Here is a 20,031-nt window from a genome sequence, read left to right on the forward strand (position 1 = left end):
ATAAGAAAATGACTAATGAATGCAAAACAATGAATAATGAATATAATGAATAATAAATAAATTATATAATGAATAAAGAAATAAAATGAGTCTAGTCATTAAACAGAGTCAGCTTAATCAATGAAAAGCAATGACTGACGTTCAAAGTCTTTCAAAGCTTCTCTAGAAGAATCAGAATGAGAATTAAATCAATGACTGCTATGAGGATCTGCCACGGAGTCGTTCCTGCCACAAACAAATTCTGATTCAGTTTGGCTCGCTGTTGACAGAATGTCGTTTGACTGTGCTTAAAACCAGTGCAGCCAAAATCCTGTCTTATGCCAAGATTATTTATGAGCAATTTGTCCAGAAATGGCTGAAAAACAGCTGCCATAATCATATTACTGTCTGCCGGAGCCAGATGGGTTGGATGACGTTGAGTAAATATTGAGTGCTCGAAAGTGGACGTGTTATATGGCGTATGGATTTAGATTCTTTAGTAGGAAACATGTGCTGATCTAAAATATTGACAAATATTGGTCAAATTTCCATGGTTTTGTAGTTCTAGGCAGTGCCAGTCAAGGCAGGCATCAATGAGGGAAGGCCGTCTTTAAAGGAGACATATTTCCGTTTAATTTAATATAGCTGTGTTTGAGAATTGACCCTGTTGTGCCCTGCCATTGAAGAAAAGGTCATTTTCTGAGTGTTGATTTTGTATGCTAATCACCCCTGCTGTCATTGGCTCCCTTGATGGAAGGGGCAGGTTAGAGGCTGTGGCCACTGTGCTGTGTTTGAAAGCTAAGTATGGCTGCAGGTGAGCTAAGTATAACCTGTATGACTTTTAAAGCTTGTTTACGATAAAAGACCAGATACAGTCACTGAATCATGTAGCAGCCAAGCATGCCGTTACACAGCAATGATTAATGCAGAAATCTTGCTTTGTAAGTAGCCTTTGTTTTGCCACTGCTAAGATAACGATAATTTCCACTAGCCTGGTAATGCAGATTTCAGTGTTATGCTAGCATCAAGCTAACGCTAGTTAATACTCGTGCTTTATGGCAGCTCTGCAGACTGAACACAGACATTTGAAGCTTGTAACATATTCGTTACTTTGGATGTAACAGTTTTTATGTTGACTTCTTCAGTACAGATTTGTTAGCTTAGCCATGCGCCCAACTTAACTCTAGTGAGGACCAGATATGGGCTAATTCGCCCACAGAGAGACTTAAAAGCCTTTGTCTTCTATGCTGTAGACTGGGGTTCAATCCCCGACCAGGGCAAGCACCCTACACTATACCAATAAGGGTCCTTGGGCAAGACTCCTAACACCGCCTTCGCCTACCTGTGTAAAATGATCAAATTGTAAGTCGCTCTGGATAAGAGCGTCAGCCAAATGCCGTAAATGTAAAAGAGTCATCAGTAACTAACATTTAACGTCATGCATATATGGCCGTGGTTTATTAAAAGTATGAAGGCTGGGTGAGTGGGAGTGGTCATTTGGGGAAAGTATGAAGGCAGGATGAGTGGGTGTGGTTGGTCATAGTCTGAAGGCTGGGTGAGTGGGAGTGGTTGGTCGATTATGAAGGCTGGGTGAGTGGGTGTGGTTGGTCAGAGTCTGAAGGCTGGGTGAGTGGGTGTGGTTGGTCAGAGTCTGAAGGCTGGGTGAGTGGGTGTGGTTGGTCAGAGTATGAAGGCTGGGTGAGTGAGAGTGATTGGTCGATTATGAAGGCTGGGTGAGTGGGTGTGGTTGGTCAGAATATCAAGGCTGGGTGAGTGGGTGTGGTTGGTCAGAGTATGAAGGCTGGGTGAGTGGGAGTGGTTGGTCAGAGTATGAAGGCTGGGTGAGTGGGTGTGGTTGGTCAGAGTATGAAGGCTGGGTGAGTGGCTGTGGTTGGTCAGAGTCTGAAGGCTGGGTGAGTGGCTGTGGTTGGTCAGAGTCTGAAGGCTGGGTGAGTGGGTGTGGTTGGTCAGAGTATGAAGGCTGGGTGAGTGGGTGTGGTTGGTCAGAGTATGAAGGCTGGGTGTGTGGGTGCGGTTGGTCAGATTATCCTAACATAAATGTAAAATGTAAAAGAGTCATCAGTAACTAACATTTAACGTCATGCATATATGGCCGTGGTTTATTAAAAGTATGAAGGCTGGGTGAGTGGGAGTGGTCATTTGGGGAAAGTATGAAGGCAGGATGAGTGGGTGTGGTTGGTCAGGGTATGAAGGCTGGGTGAGTGGGTGTGGTTGGTCAGAGTCTGAAGGCTGGGTGAGTGGGTGTGGTTGGTCAGAGTATGAAGGCTGGGTGAGTGAGAGTGATTGGTCGATTATGAAGGCTGGGTGAGTGGGTGTGGTTGGTCAGAATATCAAGGCTGGGTGAGTGGGTGTGGTTGGTCAGATTATCCTAACAGCTTGTTGAACCAGTAAAGGGGAAATAGTCCAATAGGCTTCACATTTCACACTTTTCTTAGGTTGTAGATACAATAAGAGGTAACATAAAATGTTAAATGCAGGTTTGTTTATTATGTCTCCTGTAATATTATCTTGGCAAGAGGGAGAAGTGAAGGTATCAAAATTACAGAGTTGAAACTTCTTCTTTTTGATACTTGATACATTACTGTCTCATATTATTCTTTAAATTTCATCTTTTAAATCTATGTGAAATGGACAACGTGAAGCACAATAGGGAACCAGCTGCTCCTCTGCTGATGGAGGAAGAGGTAGCCTCAGATCAGAGAGGGTCATTCATAAAACATGACCATCTAAAAATAAAATGCTCTTTTACCACCAGTGCCTTCTAATCTGGGACGTGGCTTTAGCTGTTTGTGTCGATACATGTTAGCTTTGAGAGACAGGAGCGTTCCCTCTGTTTGGAGCACAGGGAGCAACTAGAGCTGTTTGTGTTTAAGAACGTAAGTCATAATGCTAAAATTGGGAAAAGGTGGATGTTTGAATCGGCATAGAAACCACACATTTCTCACAAGATTTCTAACCCATAATGGGTCCTGTGGAGCATTACTGCAGCTTTAAAGACTATTTCAGTTTTGTGGTTATTTAAAGAACCATTTTTGTGATGTTCTGTAATAGTGAAGGACCTTTTTAAAGGTGATTCATCCTCTACATAATGTAAAAGTTCTATATCATATAACGTTTTTTCACACGACTGTTCCCAACTCGTCCAACTTTTATGTTGAAACATTTTCTGTCTGCTTTATTTAGCTTTCATATACAGATAAACAGCCAAGTGTATTTACTAAAAGTGCTAACATCTCTCTCCTTTGGCCCCCTGTCCTGCCCATTTCAGTTCCCCCCAGCTCTAATACACCTGATTCAAGTCTTCTACAAGCTCATTATCAAACCCTTAATGAAGATAGCCTCTTACTGCAGGCCCCCTAGTGTCCAGCCCCCCCTTGAAATACAAAACAACTTTGATATTTTTAATGGCTATAATCAAATAAAACATTTTATTCAGGCTGCTCTAGAGAAACAGAGGGATCACAATGCAAACTGACATTGTAGAGAAAGTTTCTCATAATTATGACTTAAGATCTCATAATAATGGCTTGTCCTCTCGTAGTAACGAAAACATTTTCATGTAAGTATGAGATGCCAAGTCAAACATGAGAACTTGGTCTAGTGCTGGTCATGTGCTGGTTTAGCTGCTCACCCAGTATGGTCATACCAGTATCTGAAACACCACTTATGCGGCATGCTGATCTATACTGGTTTTTCTAGCAGGCAAGATACTAAGTCATAAATATGAGATAGTAAGTCATACGTATGAGATGCTAAGTCATAATTACGAAATGGTAAGCCATAGGTATGAGATGCCAAATCATAATCTTGAGATAGTAAGTCATAAATATGAGATAGTGAGTCATAAGTTTGAGATACTAAGTCATAAGTATGAGAGGCTAAGGCATAATCATGATAGTAAGTCATAAGTATGAGATACTAAGTCATAAGTATGAGATGCTAAGGCATAATTATGAGAAAGTAAGTCATAAGTATGAGATGCCAAATTATAATCATGATAGTAAGTCATAAGTATGAGATATTAAGTCATAATTATGAGGTGCTAAGGCATAATTATGATAGTAAGATAGTCATAGGTTTGCAATGCCAAATCATAATCATGAGATAGTAAGTCATAAATATGAGATGCTAAGTCATAAGTATGAGATACTAAGGCATAATCATGATACTAAGTCACAAGTATGAGATACTAAGGCATAATCACGATAGTAAGTCATAAGTATGAGATACTAAGTCATAAGTTTGAGATACTAAGGCATAATCATGATAGTAAGTCATAAGTATGAGATACTAAGTCACAAGTATGAGATACTAAGTCATAAGTATGAGATGCTAAGGCATAATCATGATACTAAGTCCTAAGTATGAGATACTAAGTCATATGTATGAGATGTTAAGGCATAAGTATGCGAGAGTAAGTTATCAGTATGAGTTGCTAAGTCAACTATGAGACAGTAAGTCAGAATTATAACAGCGTGTTGTTCTTATGAGTCAGTAAGTCAGAAGTTTTAGCAAGCCGCGGTCACGACACGTCGCAGTTATGAGCCACTAAAGGAACTGATTTTTATGGGAACCTTCCTCCTTTTCATGAATTACTAAACGGGCTTCCATGAACTGCCCATCAATCCGGGAGGGACGAAAGTCGGTGGAGTCCTCCTTCGCACTCCGGGCTCCGGGCGAGAAGTTCGGGTTCTCCTTTAAGAAAGTCTCGCTCTCTCCTGGCCGGAGCCACGTGACGCTCCGCCGAGCTCGCGCCGCCATTTTGGAGGAAAGTTTGGAATTTGTGACACACGGCGGGGAAAGAAGGAGAGCGCGCGAGCGAGAGAGCGCGAGCCGGCACGAGAGAGCGCGAGAAAGAGGAAGAGAGCGAGAAAGGGAGGGAGGAGAGAAGGAGCTCGACGCTTTTGGGCGCCGCGGCGCGAGGATGAGGGCGTCAAAGTGCGCGTGATTCTGCAGCAGGGCTGCGCTTGCGAGCTCGCGAGTTTCTCTCGCTTTTCTTTTCCTTCGCGTTGCGACCGCAGCGTGTGAGCGAGCGAGCGCGCGCGCGCGAGAGAGTTTTGTTCGTCATGCACTGAACTCCCCCTGTCTGTCTGCCTGCCTGCCTGTCTGTCCGGAGGAAAGCTGAGCGGCTGTGCTGTCTTCCCTCTTTTCCCACCCCTGTCAGCTCAGCCAGGAGGAGAAGTGCAGCAGTGCAGTGAAGCCTGTGGCTGCTCTCGTGCTGTGCGCGCGCGCGTGCTGGGGCGCATTTTTTTTAGTCCTTTTAGCCTTTACAGTCCTGCCAGCGCGCGCTGCTTTCACGTCTTTCATGTTTACTGGATAAACATTTGGATCTGGTGCCAAAAGAGGCATCTGAGTCAGCCCTGTAGCCCTGCTCACGCACGGGACGGTTGAAAGAGAGGGAGAGAGGGGCGCAGAGGCAGAGGGGCATTTTTGGTGGACCTCCCCTCCAGACAGCCTGAACCATGCCAGTGAGGAAAAAAGGTGAGTCTTGGACTTGAACTGAACTGTATGCTATTGCATAAGCCTGTGTTGCCCAATCCTGCTCTGGGAGTCCCCCTGTCCTGCCTGCATTCTGCAGCTCCTCACTTCACCCAGCCCTCCATGAACTTTACATTTGTGTGCTACACACTCAAAAAAAGATGGTCCTTAAACTCAGTGCTCCTGTTTAGACCCCTCAGCTCTAAATAGAACCATCTGCGTGCTGAGCTTTCCTTTATGTGGTGTAATGGTCCTTCAGATTGATGGAGAATGTGTTTTATGTGGTTAATATATGGCACCAAAAGGGCTGAGAGATTGTTTTTCTCTATATAATAATGGCTTTTATTGAATGAAAAGCGCTGTTTTTTTTTTTTGCTTTTTTTTCTTAATTTTATCTAGAACCTCTGGCTGTAGAACACCTTCAGTACTCGATGTTTACTTCCCTTCCAGCAGCACACCTTTAATTTAGTTTGAACAGGAGTCTGGTGTCAAGCGTCCAACCATAGAAGAACCCTTTTTGGTGCTAAATAGAACTGTTTTCGGTAAGGCTCTGGATAGAACCGTGTTCTCCATCAGTCTGAAGCACCGTGTCACCGTGCAAATAGTGTTTGTTATTGTTGGAGCAAAACCTTTTATCTAAAAAAAAAAAAACCAGTGACTTTACAGGAGAAGGCAAAAACCTGCCCAACTTTTAATGGAAGTCTATGGAACCAGACGTTTTTCCAGAGTAATTTTGGGCCGTTTCTTTTCGTCCGTTCGTCTTAAAATTTATATATAATGTAAAGGGCACCAGGAATTTTCGAATCGTGTAAAAAAGTTGAAAAATTATAAAAATTTGAGATGCAAGGTTTTGTCTCAGCTGTTGTCTTTACTGAAGAGCTCCTGACGAACGGTCTTTTTTAAGTGTGTAAAGCTGGAAACATGATTGAAATGAGTAAAATGTGCTGGACAGGGGGCTGTAGGAGCAGCTCTGGCAAGCGCAGCTGTGAGTGAAAGTGGGTTGGTCGTGCCGCAACCTTATATCCTGTAAAACATTCAGCAGCGGCCTGCTTTGCTGATCATGTTGCAGAGATTTGGAAGAAATCTTTACGCGCAGAGCGCTGCTTTCATTGTGGAACTGCTCTCAAAAGTTGCCCGCGAAGTCTTATCCGGGCTGGGCTGACCGTGTGCAGGCCAGGGTTGCCAACTTAGTCTGACAGCAGTCTGAATTTTTTGTGAGGGTGTGGGCTGGAGTCGGGTCAGTACTGTAGCTCAGGTGTTCTCATACTAACAACATTATAATTCGTTTAGGGATGCATAACGCTTTCGGAATCGTAAGGGAAACATATTTCCATATGTTGCCGCTTTTTTTTTCTTTATTGCATTATTTCGAAGTGCCAGCTGCCTCAGAATTTCTTGATCCGGGTTCGTACGGGTCCTAGAAAATCTGGAATGGCATGGAAAATAACTTCTGACATAACTGAAAATGCTTAAAATTGAAAAATGTACTCAAAGTCATGGCAAATATTGTCCATTATAGAAAATGCTAATATTGAATGATGTAAACACACAAAGGTGGGGAGTGACCTTAGTTGATTTTCCACAGAACCAGTGACCTCAACCCATGGACTTCATATGACTTTGCATTTTCTTGTCTTACGGGAGCCAAATGTGCAAAATTTGTCACAGTTCATGGAAAAAGTAGGCAAATGAAAGAGACTGGGCAGAGCGCAAGGGCGCCGTTTTAAATATCTGGACGCTGTTTAGAGCAGGGGTGCCTAAACTTTTCCTTTGAGGACCAAACAGTGTTTGTGGTGGGCTGAGGGTCGTTAGGGACGTTATATACAAATATGGGGTCTTTAAAAATGTATTTTATAACATTTTAAGGATGTTTTGTTATTAAAAGGCTTTCAAAAAAATGCAAATTTGAGGGAAAGAATTATTTAGTACTTCATAAAGTAATTTAGTGATGGACATGTGGTATAAAAATGAGTTCAGTCATTGGCTGAGGGGGTTAGGGTAACTTTCTACTGGGCCAAATGTCCTCATGGGCCAAATGTCCTCATGGGCCAACTTTGGCCCGTCAACCACAATTTTAATTTTTTTTCTTAATGCACTTTGAATGTGCTCCAGCACCCCCCACGACCCTGAAGGAGAAGCGGCTTAGAAGGTGTGTGTGTGTGTGTGTGTGTGTGTGTGTGTGTGTGTGTGTGCGCGTGTGTGCGCGCACTTTGTATATAGTTGATAAATTAAAACTACTGTTACAATTTTACCATTCTGAGTTTTTGACTAGTTCTTTGATCTTAAACCCAGCCCATATTCAGATGTGCATCTAGCTGCCATTGACATGCTGTACATACGATGGTTCCTGGTGGTCCGTGCTGTTCAGTAAACTTCTGATTGTCCTGTAGATGCGCAGCGGGCTCTGTTGCTCTTGGAGGAATACAGAACCAAGCTCAGCAATGCCGAAGACAGACAGCTGAGAAACTCCATTCAGCGAGTGATCGACATCTTCCAGAGTAACCTCTTCCAGGCGCTCATAGGTACCGTTTCTATTTCTTTTGTGCTCCTCTTGTACCTCAGACTGATTACGAATGAGTTTCTTTTCAGTTAAATTGATATTTCTTGCCATGTGTTTGTGACACTGTGAGTATTACAGCCGGGATATAATGTCCATGCAACAGTAGTGGTTCTCTTACTGCCTGGCCGTCTGGTTTTAGGGCTTAGGTTGTTTGAACAGGTCAGAACTCATTCAAGTAATGAGTGGACTTTCTGGAAATGTTCTTTCTGTTCGCTTAACGTTTCTAAAACCGTTAGACTCCCTTTGGTGTCATTTTGAAAGAAGGAAGTAGAGCAGAAATAGTTCAGTCAAAACAAGCTATTTCAGTCTTGGTCATGTATCGTAGAGTAGCAGCTCTCAGGAAATGTGGATTCATTAACTTTATTTATGCAGCTGTAAATATCGTCTGTCCCGTGATATGATAAGAAAATATTGTGATTTTTTTGCACTACAAATGATTCCTCAAGAGTTATTTAGTTAAGGCAGTGGTGTTGTAAGACGTCATGGTGGTGTGTTGCGCTGGTACGAGTGGATCAGACACAGCAGTGCTGCTGGAGTTTTTAAACACTGTGTCCACTCACTGTCCACTCTATTAGACACTCCTACCTTGTCGGTCCACCTTGTAGATGTAAAGTCAGAGACGGCAGCTCATCTGCTGCTGCACAGTTTGTGTCGGTCATCCTCTAGTCCTTCATCAGTGGTCCCAGGACGCTTTTGTCTGGATATTTTTGATTGGTGGACTGTTCTCAGACCAGCAGTGACACTGAGGTGTTTAAAAACTCCAGTACTGTGCACAGCACTGCTGTGTCTGATCCACTCAGACCAGCGCAACACACACTAACACACCACCACCGCCTCAGTGTTACTGCAGTGCTGAGAATGATCCACCGCCCAAATACTACCTGCTCTGCGATGTGTATCAACACTTATTCATGGCGTGTGTGTCTCTCTGTTAGAAAAGCTGCTGTTGTGCTTCTTTTAAAGGTGTTCTGCTGTTGTCACAAGTCATACAGCCTCGTTGTGGTGCTGTATAGATCCTGTTTGCACTGAAAGGTATATTTGAGTATAATGTTTAGGCTTTTCTATCAGTTTTAATATGGTCCCCTTTTAGAATCGCACAATTAAAACTCTGCCTTGACTACTGAGGACCAATTGCCGTTATGTGTTTAGTCAGTATGCTTTGAAAAAGAGCTGCATTGAGTTTGCTTGATTGAAACGTGTGCGTAATATTCACATTCAGCCCAGTTGTTGCCAAAACTTTAATGCCATTTTGTAATGGAAGTGGTGTATACCTCTCAGTTAAGGGAATTCAATGTCGTTGGCTTGCCGTTTGTTAAAGGGGTCCGCATCAGTGTGCTCGGAGTGTGTTTCATTGGGAATATCTCATCCCCCTGTTTTGTTGTGTGGGTGTAACTGACCATCACGTGGAGGTGCTGAGTCATAAAAGTCCTATAGAACCTCAGTGTGACTTGAGCCACCCTGCTGTGTGATGACCCGTGCCACTGTTTTCAAAGGAGAGCTGGTTCACTGATCTCTAGGTGACGGTGTGGCTAACTTGGCATAGCTTTCTCCACATTATTAGCACCATCTGACCTTCATAAAGCTGGAGAACCTGTGAATACGGCATTAGTGATGGTGTTAGGGACCCAGCCTCGTGACCGGGAGGTCGCTGGCTCGTTCCCTAAAGCTGACAGCACATGACTGAGGTGTCCTTGAGCAAGACGCCTCACCCCCAACTGCTCCCGACCACTGTGGATTGGGCTGCCCCCTAGTGTGTGTGTGTGTGTGTGTGTGTGTGTGTGTGTTCACTAGTGTGTATGTGGTGTTTCACTTCACGGATGGGTTAAATGCAGAGGTGAAATTTCCCTGCTGTGGGACTAATAAGGGTCACTTAATCTTAATCTTAATCTATTGTGAAACATGGAAAGTCCTGAGACTAAGCTTGAGTTTTTGGAGTTGGTCAGCCGTTCTTTTCCATCGTCTTTCCGAAGCTTGTGATTGTTGTAAACCTTTCCTTTTCCTTTTGCTAATCCCGCCCTTGCAAGTCGAGGCCCGTCTAGTGCATGACTAACACCGGTTTATTCTGAGGAACTGGAATAGTGTTCCTTCTCCCAGGCCAACTGATAACAAACTCGCCGTGGAAAGCAGGCAGCAGGAATGTCGAGCAGCCTGTTTGAGTTTCCCAGGGGTCAGGCTGGCACTGTGCCAGCACTGCTCTGTCAGACCCTGAAGGTGTGGAGCTTCCTGCCCCAAACACAACCTCTGCTTCCCTTGCTTTTACAGAAATATCAAAATATAGAGCACTTTCGGGCTGCGCAATATATCATTTGTTAATGATTATTGTGAGTCTGGGCGATTTATGGCAGAAATAACGGTGCGATATTTGGACACGTTTTCACGATACGTCATATATATCACGATATTTAGTTTTTCTGGGGTTTGTGAACAAGTTGGAACAGACAAAAAGCACCAGCGAAGCAGTATAGCCACACTTTATGGTCCATATCTTGCCCAATAAAAAAAAAACAAACTGCTCACTTTTTTAAGGGTTTGATGTGGTTGGTAATCACTGTAAATGTGCAGTTCACCCTAAAGTCCACCTAAAGAAACCAAAGGTGTTTTCACACCTGGAAGTCCAGACCAAGGTTCATGTTTTTGTTATAATGTATTAATTTGTTAGTTAATTTTGGTTTCACATTGCAGTTTAGCAAGTGCACTAAATATACTTTACTTTTAATGTAAGTCAATGGAACCAGAGCTTTTTTCCCCAAATAATTTTGGATCTTTTCTTTTGGTCTCTCGATCAGAAAATTTACACAATGTAAAGAACAAGCATTTTCAAATTATGTAAAAAAACAAAAATGGAAATGGGAGGTTTTGTGTGGTATGGTTTTCAGGTGGTATGTGGTCAGTAAATATGTGGTCAGAAAATAAGAGATACAGTGTGTTTGTTTGTTTGTTTTTTTTTTTTTTTTTCTTCAAGTTGACTTTTGAGCTTTTTGTGGACCCTAATAAGTGACCCTTATTAATGCAGTGAAACACCACATACGCACTAGTGAACTTAAACACACACACACACGCGCACACACTAGATGGCAGTGAGCACACTTGCCTGGAGCGGTAGGCAGCCCTATCCACGGCACCTGGGGAACAGTTGGGAGTTAGGTGTCTTGCTCAAGGGCACTTCAGTCATGCACTGTCAACTCAGGGAATCGAACCGATGACCTTCTGGTCACACAGGCTGATTCCCTGACCTCCAGCCCACAACTGTGAGGATTGAGTCGTGTTTGAGGGGCGCAGGCTCAGATGTTTGGCCTCACGATCGCGTTTCAGATCAGTCGGAGTTTATCAGACACTTAACGTAATCCAGTGTGAACTGATCAATGACTCAGTCTGAACAGACTCCTGCCAATGAAAACAGAGCGCGAAAGAAGGAAAAACAGCAAGTAAACGAAGAAAAATGACAGTCTCTCACGTGTGGAGCGAAGCTTTTTTAAAGAGAGTTTAAGGCACGAATGCAGTCAATGTTTATGTACGTTTACACAAACGCGTCAGCGCAAATGACAGAAAACAGCAGCAGCGCCAGGCGCTCTACGTTTGTTTATTTGCGTCTCCTAGTATGGAAGAATGCTCAAGTTCTTGTGAGCTCCCATGAGTTTGAGCAAGATCAGTTTAGTGTGTGATCCCTGAAATTTTAGTTGCCCCAAAAAATCTGCAAGAACCGGTCGTATAGTGTGAGATGCCCAGCTCTTTGGTAAGACGTTCAAAGTCGTCGTGAACCCAAGGCTTAAACTACAGCCTGTTTTGAATGAATTATTTTATCATGGCATGAAAACCAGTGCATTTGCATTTTGTCCTTCTGTTCAGCCTGCAGCAGCTTAGCCACGCCCCCAGTGAAGTTATAAGGAGAGTTTCAGCCTGGACTGCGTTTTTAAATAAGGCACAACACAACCAATCCAAGCAAATTCATTAACGTCAGTGCATCAGTTTTAAAGGCACAGCAATGAAAACATCCAGTTTAATGTTAAGGAGTAACTCACAGTAGTGGAGGGATGGGAGGATAAATAAAACTAGTTATGTGTTTATTGTAATTGTGTGATGTAATTTATTTATTTATTTTTTGAAGTTGGACAGGCAGCACTGCACCAAAGCAATGTTGGCAGCATAAGCGTCTGATTATAAGAAATGAGCCCTTGTTTATTTGTAATGTAAACTGTTTTGGAAGTTGTTAAAATGGGACAATATGATTCAGCAACTTGCCTTCTGTCCGATGATCGCTGGGATAGGCTCCAGCTCCCCCACCCCCCATGACCCAGAAGTATAAGCGGCTGAGAAAGTGTGTGTGTTTGTTTGTGTGTGTGTGTGTATTTACTTCAGCAGTTGTCGGTATACTTGCTGGTACCGCCCAAGTGTATGGTAAACTCTGTTGTGCAATGCTGTGGCCATCCTGAAACATCCTCAGACATTCCAGATGAGGTTCTGTGGGCTTTCCGATGAATCACAACATTCATGTGAACCAGCAAACATAAATGATTTCACTCAAAATAACGTCAACCATTGTAATTACGAGGCAAATGAGTAATGCCATATAATCTCTATGCAATCACACTATAGCATTTGGTCCATATAGAACATTTTCTTTGGTACAGTTGACCAGAGTAGAAAAGTGGTTTGGTTCTGTTTAGCTGTTTATTTGGCCAGAAGAACGACGACTGTCCTCAGAGTCACATGCCTTGGGGTGGTTCATTCCTTCTGTGTATGTTAAAGAATCAGACAGTCCTTAATGAGTGTCCTATTGTCCTGTGCGTCTCACAGACTGATAACGACCTCCCCGGACCACTCGAGCGAACTGAAGTGGAGTGAGTTTTGTGCATTGATTACTCAGCAGCTCAGCGAGCGTTTAATGAAGTGTCCAGGAGTGGACGGATGCAGTTTGTTGGACGAAGAGCTCGAGCTGCTCGCCGCCAGACTGCGAGCCATAAATATTTGGTTTGCTCGGCCGGTCCAGCTTGGCAGAGAGGACTGGAAGCGTGCGTGCGTGTGTCTGCCCACGTGTCTGTGCTTCAGCAGAGCTTCGGTTCTACCAGCATGCTGTCTTACTATAAGCTGTTGTGATGAATTGGTGAGTGCTTGATCTCGGCGGATGAGTTTATACATCATGCATATATGAAATACACACACACAAACATTTCACATTGAGGCCCCGTCCACACGAGTCTGGAGTTTTTTTTTTTTCCCAGCTGTGTTTTTTCCTTTTGTCCACACATTTTCATTCGCTGTAACCGACATGTTTGAAAACGCGCTCCGGAGATGCCGTTAATGCGTGTCGGAAGCTGTTTACGCTTACTAACTATGCGGAACTTTGTCTGCAGTATGTTTGATGATGGGTTGTTTCTGTGAACTCAGCAATTTGGGGGGAGATTTGGGGGCTGATAAGCCTAATTAAGTTATAAATGTATTATTTCTTCATTAGACTGTTGTGTACTGCGGCCAGTTCTTGTAGCAGAGTTCTCACCTCAACTGTAAACATTAAAAAAATTATCTTGTTAATTCTAAATATATATGACTTGATCACAGACCAAAGTCAGATTTGAAATAAATCCATAATTCAAATGGGGTGAAATGCTAGAGAGACTCAGCTTCTCCGCCTGATGTTTCATGGCATAGGTTTTCTTTCACTTTTTTAAGCTTTTATTTTCTGGGAGAAATCAGACTGAATCTGACCAGATTATACAGGGGTTTGACGGCCTGCTGTGTTTTGAAACGCCCCGCCTTCACGTTATTAGTGAATCTCTGCTTTAGCTGTTCGCTCTGTTTTTTGCCCTGTGTGCATGTTTACAGGGCTCTACTTGACATTGACATAAAATTTTATGGGATGTTATCACCTCCTGCTGGGCTGGCATGTTAGAAAAGTGTTGTAGAATCATTTTTGTGGATGTGCAGATTTTTCGGAAACGCTGCTGGTGTCGAGACAATGTCTGGCATGCACTCTCAGCCAGATGCACTCTCAGCCTCGGTGACGTCACATGCGCTCTCTGCCACAAGGGCAGAAGAGGCCCAACGGCACGTTAACTTTTGGCTGCTTCTGCTTATCGATATCGTCACTTAATCCATTTTTCATCCATAACACGGCTAGAGAGTTACATCTAATGTACATCCCTGTTGATGAAGTCACAGAATAAAGTCATAGAACCTATTAAATGTCTTTGGGTTCCTGGTGGTGTCTAGTAGTCGCTAATGGTGTTCTGTGTTTTCCTCATGGGTTGATATCACAGTAGCCACGTTTACGTGCAGCCTGATAATCCGTTAATAATCCGACTAATAGCTCAATCGGAATAGAATACGTCCATGTAAACACCTCAATCGGAATAGTGTAGTCTGATTGAGGCCATTCGGAATACAATTTCTGTCCGATTGAACGAGGCGGGTAAACCTCTAAATAATCCGTTATATAGAAGAATAATATCCATGTAAACGCCTGAATCCGATTACACTCCAATCGGAACGTGTAAGTCGGTTCTGAGCATGCGCGGCGCGTCACAGTGAAAGGTTTATACCGGTCAACACGGCGGAGCAGAAGCTGGTCTTCAGAGGAGACGAGGTTTATACTCTGAGCTTTAAAAGACGGCGGTGGGACGGACATCCAGCTTCTGTCTCTCAGAGCACGACGTCTTCCTTTATAAGTGCATATGAAGGACATTTTCCTGAGCCTGACGTCAGTTTAAAGCCATTAAAAACACAAGCGCGCCAACCGGAAACTCCTCTCACCCCGACTGGACCTCACGTGATGTTCGCTGTCATGGTAACGTTCACTCTCAGCGCTGCTCCACGCATGCATGTCATTCTGCATCGGATTACTTGCAGTGAGCATGTAAATGAAGATTTTCATCAGATTGCTGAATAGAGTGAGAATAAACTCCTCAGTCTGAATCTTTAATCCGATTGTTTTCAATCAGATTGGCAAAAATCTTTGCATGTAAACACAGCCAGTGTAAAGGATTCTGATTATTTAACCAGGTGTTCTGCGACTGATTCTAGATATTTCTTCTTTTTCTAAAGGTCCCTAATGGCAACCATCAAGCCAATTCCCATTAGAAAGCAAAACCATCAGGTTTTATTCCTAATGGTTCTAATAGTGTTCAGCATGGTTGTCATGAGTTGCAGCAATAGCTTGTTTGTGTTTTTCCTGCTGATAAACCCAACATTATGTCTGATGGTCGTGGTTTTACTTTAAAAGTTTCCATATTTAATTATGTTATTATCAGCATGATGACGTTGGTGTAGGTTCAGTGTAGCTCTTGTTGGCCAGCAGTACGTGGGTCGCTGTTTTTCCTCATAAAACCCACAAAACGCTGTCGTGGCAGAGCGGCACTGACATCATTAATAGGCTGGCATTGCATGTCAGGCTAAGGGTGCATGTCTGCAGCCAGACCCTTCTCGCTGGTTTTGAGGGGGGAAAAAGCCCACATTTCTAAAATGTCTGGCTATGTGTTAAGAAGGGCTCAGCTGCACTGATACCACTTTCCCCTTCTGATTGCAGTTACTGTCACACATTCCAGCTAATTTTGATATTTGAATGGGTTCATTAACGGATATCCTGTTAACTGCAGATAAGGGCTAAAAAAAAAACAAAAACAATCCTGATTTGGGCTGAGATGGCAGTAGAGCTGTGGCCAGGCTAGCTCTGTAGAAAGGTGTGGTTAAATGATTCAAACACAATCCAGAACATCCAGAACAACAGAAGATCCAACCTAAATACATACCAAAAAAAAAAAAGGCTGTGTTAAACACCTGCTATTGACCGTAATAGCTGATATGAGGATGATAACATTGTTTTATTGTCATGTCTGTTGTATGTTTCTGATTAATTTGTGCATAAAAACTTTTTTTGTTTAGATTTTGTATTGGAGGCATATTCATGTCTCTCATTGTTTACCTCAGGGGTGTAACAGCATGTCAAAACTAACCCCGCCATGTGGAGGCTGCACTTTAGCCTGGCTGAAATAATCCAGCTCGGTGCTTAACATTAAAACGATTATTTCAGGCTTTACAGGGCGACTCGGCTCACCATATAGCTACTGTCGGAACAAAAACTTGTATCTCCAAAATGAGAACTTTACAGGAGAAGCCAAAAACATGGTTTATTTTTAATGCAAATCAATGGAACCAGAGTTTTTTCCAAGTCATTTTGGGCCAAATCGTTTGGTCCATTCATTATGAAATTTGTACACGGTGTAAAGGTCAACAGGCATTTTCAAATTGTCGAAAACTGAAAAACGACAAAAATGGAGATGGGTTTGTTTTTGATGACAGGGATATATTAACGTGTTTTTTCCTCCTGCCTCTAATGCTACTTAAACAAAAATTCTGATATTACATAGTGCAGCTTTAATTCTGTTTAATTGTATGTACTAGATGTGGCACTTGTTTTGAGCGCATAGTGACTTATTAAAACTCAATATTAAATACGGCGATACATATCGAGTGTTGTGAAAAAATATGCATACTGACCGCCCTACTCTCCACTCATGCGTTGCATGTATGCCCACTCGTGGCTCTCCTCCAGAGTGCTGCAGATGAAAACTGGATTTGAACGACAGTTTCCAATTTGACTCTTCCGCCGATATGTATTCTAAGGGACCAACAAAATGTAATCCGTCTGTTGACATGATTACCCCAGGCCTAATCCTGGAGCCCAGTGATTTACTGCAGTTTGTGTGGGAACGCAGCAGCAGGAGAAGCAGCAGTACTGCGGACTGTGCTGCACTCTGATTAGAGCCTGCAGATTCCTCCCTGGGCGCCTCAGAAGAAGAGTTAGCCAGAGCAGGTCTCCTCACGCTTGCCGAATGTGGGTCACCGCATTCACAAAGTTCACCTATAATAGGTGCTGGCCCTTGTGGGCCTTCAGTTAAGGGGTATTAAAAAAAGCAGGTGCTTGAGCTGAGGAAACGTACGGCACTACTGTGTGGTTCATCTCTAATAGGGATGTCCCTGTCTAGGTTATTGCTCCCTGATCTGATTTTGAATTCATATTCAGCTTGAATACATTCATACTACAGCTAATGTGTGGGCTAATACGAAACTTTCATAACATTATGGCCACCTCCTTGTTTTTACGCTCGTTGTCCATTTTATCAGCTCCACTTACTCTATACAGTATTTCACAAATGTGAGTACACCCCTCCCATTTCTGTAAATATTTTATTATATCTTTTCATGGGACAACAGTAGTCAGTGTACAGCTTATATAGCAGTACAGATTCCCTGTCCTCTGAAAAGAACTCAACACACAGCCGTTAATGTCCTAGTAGCTGGCAAGACCTCACTGCAAGTACTTCTCCAAATTGTGCCCAATTGTATCATCGTCCCTCCCTGGTGTCATGTGGCTCATTAGAATGACAAGGTTCCAGGTGTGAATGGGGAGCAGGGCTGTTAAATTTGGTGTTTTGGGTACAATTCGCTCATACTGGCCACTGGATATTCAACATGACACCTCATGGCAAAGAACTCTCTGATGACATGAGAAATACAATTGTTGCTCTCCACAAAGATGGCCTAGGCTATAAGAAGACTGCTAACACCCTGAAACTGAGCTATAGCATGGTGGCCAAGGTCATACAGCGGTTTTCCAGGACAGGCTCCACTCGGAACAGGCCTCAGCGGAGTCGGCCAAAGAAGTTGAGTCCACCTGTTCAGCGTCATATCCAGAGGTTGGCTTCAAGAAATAGATGCATGAGTGCTGCCAGCATTGCTGCAGAGGTTGAAGAAGTGGGAGGTCAGCCTGTCAGTGCTCAGGACGTACGCCGCACAATGCATAAACTTAGTCTGCATGGCTGTCATCCCAGAAGGAAGCCTCTTCTGAAGCTGACGCTCAAGAAAGGCCGCAAACAGTTTGCTGAAGACAAGCAGTGCAAGAACATGGATTACTGGAAATGTCCTGTGTTCTGACTAGACCCAGATAAACTTATTTGGCTCAGATAGTGTCTAACGTGTGGTGGCGCCAAGGTGAGGGGTACCAAGACAACTGTCTCTTGCCTACAGTCAAGCATGGTGGTGGTAGCATCACGGTCTGGAGCTGCATGAGCGCTGCTGGCACTGGGGAGCTGCGGTTCATTGAGGGAAACATGAATTCCAACATGTACTGTGACCTTCTGAAGCAGAGCATGATCCCCTCCCTTTGGAAACTGTGCTGCATGGCAGTTTTCCAACTCAATAACGACCCCAAACACACCTCCAAGACGACAACTGCCTTGCTGAATGTAAACGTGGCCATTGACTGGCCAAATATGTCTCCAGACCTAAACCCACTTGAGCACCTGTGCGGCATCCTCAAGCGGAAGGAGGAGGAGCGCAAGGTGTCTAACATCCACCAGCTCCGTGAGGTGGTCATGGAGGATTGGTTGAGGATTCCAATAGCAACCTGTGCAGTTCTGGTGAATTCCATGCCCAAGAGGGTTCAGGCAGTGCTAGATAATAATGGTGGTCACACAAATCATTGACACTTTGAGCACAATTTGAACATGTTCACTGTGAGGTGGACTCACTTGTGTTGCCAGATATTTAGACATTAATGGCTGTGTGTTGAGTTCTTTTCAGAGGACAGTAAATCTGCACTGTTATACAAGCTGCACACTGACCACTTTAAGTTATATCCAAGTTTCATGTCTATAGTGTCGTCCCATGAAAAGATAGAATAAAATATTTGCAGAAATGTGAGGGGTGGACTCACTTTTGTGAGATACTGTAGTTCTATAATTACAGACTGTAGTCCATCTGTTTCTCTGATACTTTATCCCCCTTTTACCCTGTTCTTCAGTGGTCAGGACCCCCATGGACCCTCACAGAGCAGGTACTGTTTGTTTGGTGGATCATTCTCAGCACTGCGGTAACGCTGACGTGGTGGTGGTGTGTCAGTGTGTGTTGTCCTGGTATGAGTGGATCAGACACAGCAGTGCTGCTGGAGTTTTTAAACACTGTGTCCACTCACTGTCCACTCTATTAGACACTCCTACCTTGTCAGTCCACCTTGTAGATGTAAAGTCAGAGACGGCAGCTCATCTGCTGCTGCACAGTTTGTGTTGGTCTTCCTCTGGTCCTTCATCAGTGGTCAGAGGGCGCTGCCTGTGACGCTGTTGGCTGGATATTTTTGGTTGGTGGTCTGTTCTCATTCCAGTAGTGACACTGAGGTGTAAAATCACTGATCCACTCAGACCAGCACAACACACCACGTCAGTGTTACTGCAGTGCTGAAAATGATCCACCACCCAAATAGTACCTGCTCTGTGAGGGTCCATGCTACTTGTGGTAAACAGACTCTGCACCCATGTTAACATGCCAAGGCAGTTAAGTGCAAGGAAGAGATAAAGGATCCGAACCGGATCGGGCTAGATAACCAATAGCTTGTCCATTTAAATGTGTCCAGGTCAGCTCTGAGCCGGATGCACTGGATCGAATCAAAACCTCCCTGATTACTGGATGAGGAGGTGGAGCAAAATTATTCTCATGCTGAAAATAAATCTATATCTTTACACTGTGAACAGAGCATAACCTGTACTGGATATTCTTTATTCTAATACCAGTTGACTTCGAAAGCATTTCGGGAACACACTAGGTGCTTCTTATGTGCTTCCCTTCCCCAGTTTTTGAGCTCAGTTTTTTTTTTTTCCCTTTAAACCTTTCCTGTTAAGATTTTGTCACAAACAGAACTTTGAAGGGTTACGCCTGCTAAAACAGTTTAATTTGAAAAGAGCATGAGAATTAGAGCTGATATTCCCAGCTAAAGTGGCTCAAGCTGGATTGGATGTGCGGTTGCTTGTGCTTCATTTACACTCTGCTTGCCAAACTTGCTACAAAGGCCAGAAGGTTGGTATGTTTTGTAGACTGCAAGAATTTGAATATACTGATGAGTAATGAGCGATTTTTTTTTTATTTTTTAATTTTTTTTGTCATATGATTCAAATCATTATCATTATTTATCATTTTTGGTCACTTTTTTCCACACCAAATGGACAAAA

The 20,031-nt window shown here is 43.4% G+C and overlaps 1 protein-coding gene across 17 annotated transcripts in view; it reads left to right on the forward strand.

Annotated features, from left to right (window-relative positions):
• The first annotated feature begins 4,756 nt into the window (after positions 1 to 4,756).
• dlg1l (discs, large (Drosophila) homolog 1, like) overlaps positions 4,757 to 20,031 on the forward strand; it is a 204,596-nt gene continuing 189,321 nt past the window's right edge. For 7 of the 17 annotated variants that reach the window (XM_017720029.2, XM_017720030.2, XM_017720041.2 and 4 more), the window contains exons 1-2: positions 5,463 to 5,481; positions 7,869 to 8,000. In XM_017720029.2, the coding sequence (XP_017575518.1) occupies positions 5,463 to 5,481; positions 7,869 to 8,000 (151 nt within the window). Of the gene's footprint in view, positions 5,482 to 7,868; positions 8,001 to 20,031 lie in introns of all 17 variants that reach the window. The other 10 variants (XM_037547728.1, XM_017720022.2, XM_017720024.2 and 7 more) reach the window with 2 other exon arrangements.

The sequence above is a fragment of the Pygocentrus nattereri genome, chromosome 19 (assembly GCF_015220715.1).
Source record: "Pygocentrus nattereri isolate fPygNat1 chromosome 19, fPygNat1.pri, whole genome shotgun sequence".
Lineage (NCBI taxonomy): Eukaryota > Metazoa > Chordata > Actinopteri > Characiformes > Serrasalmidae > Pygocentrus > Pygocentrus nattereri.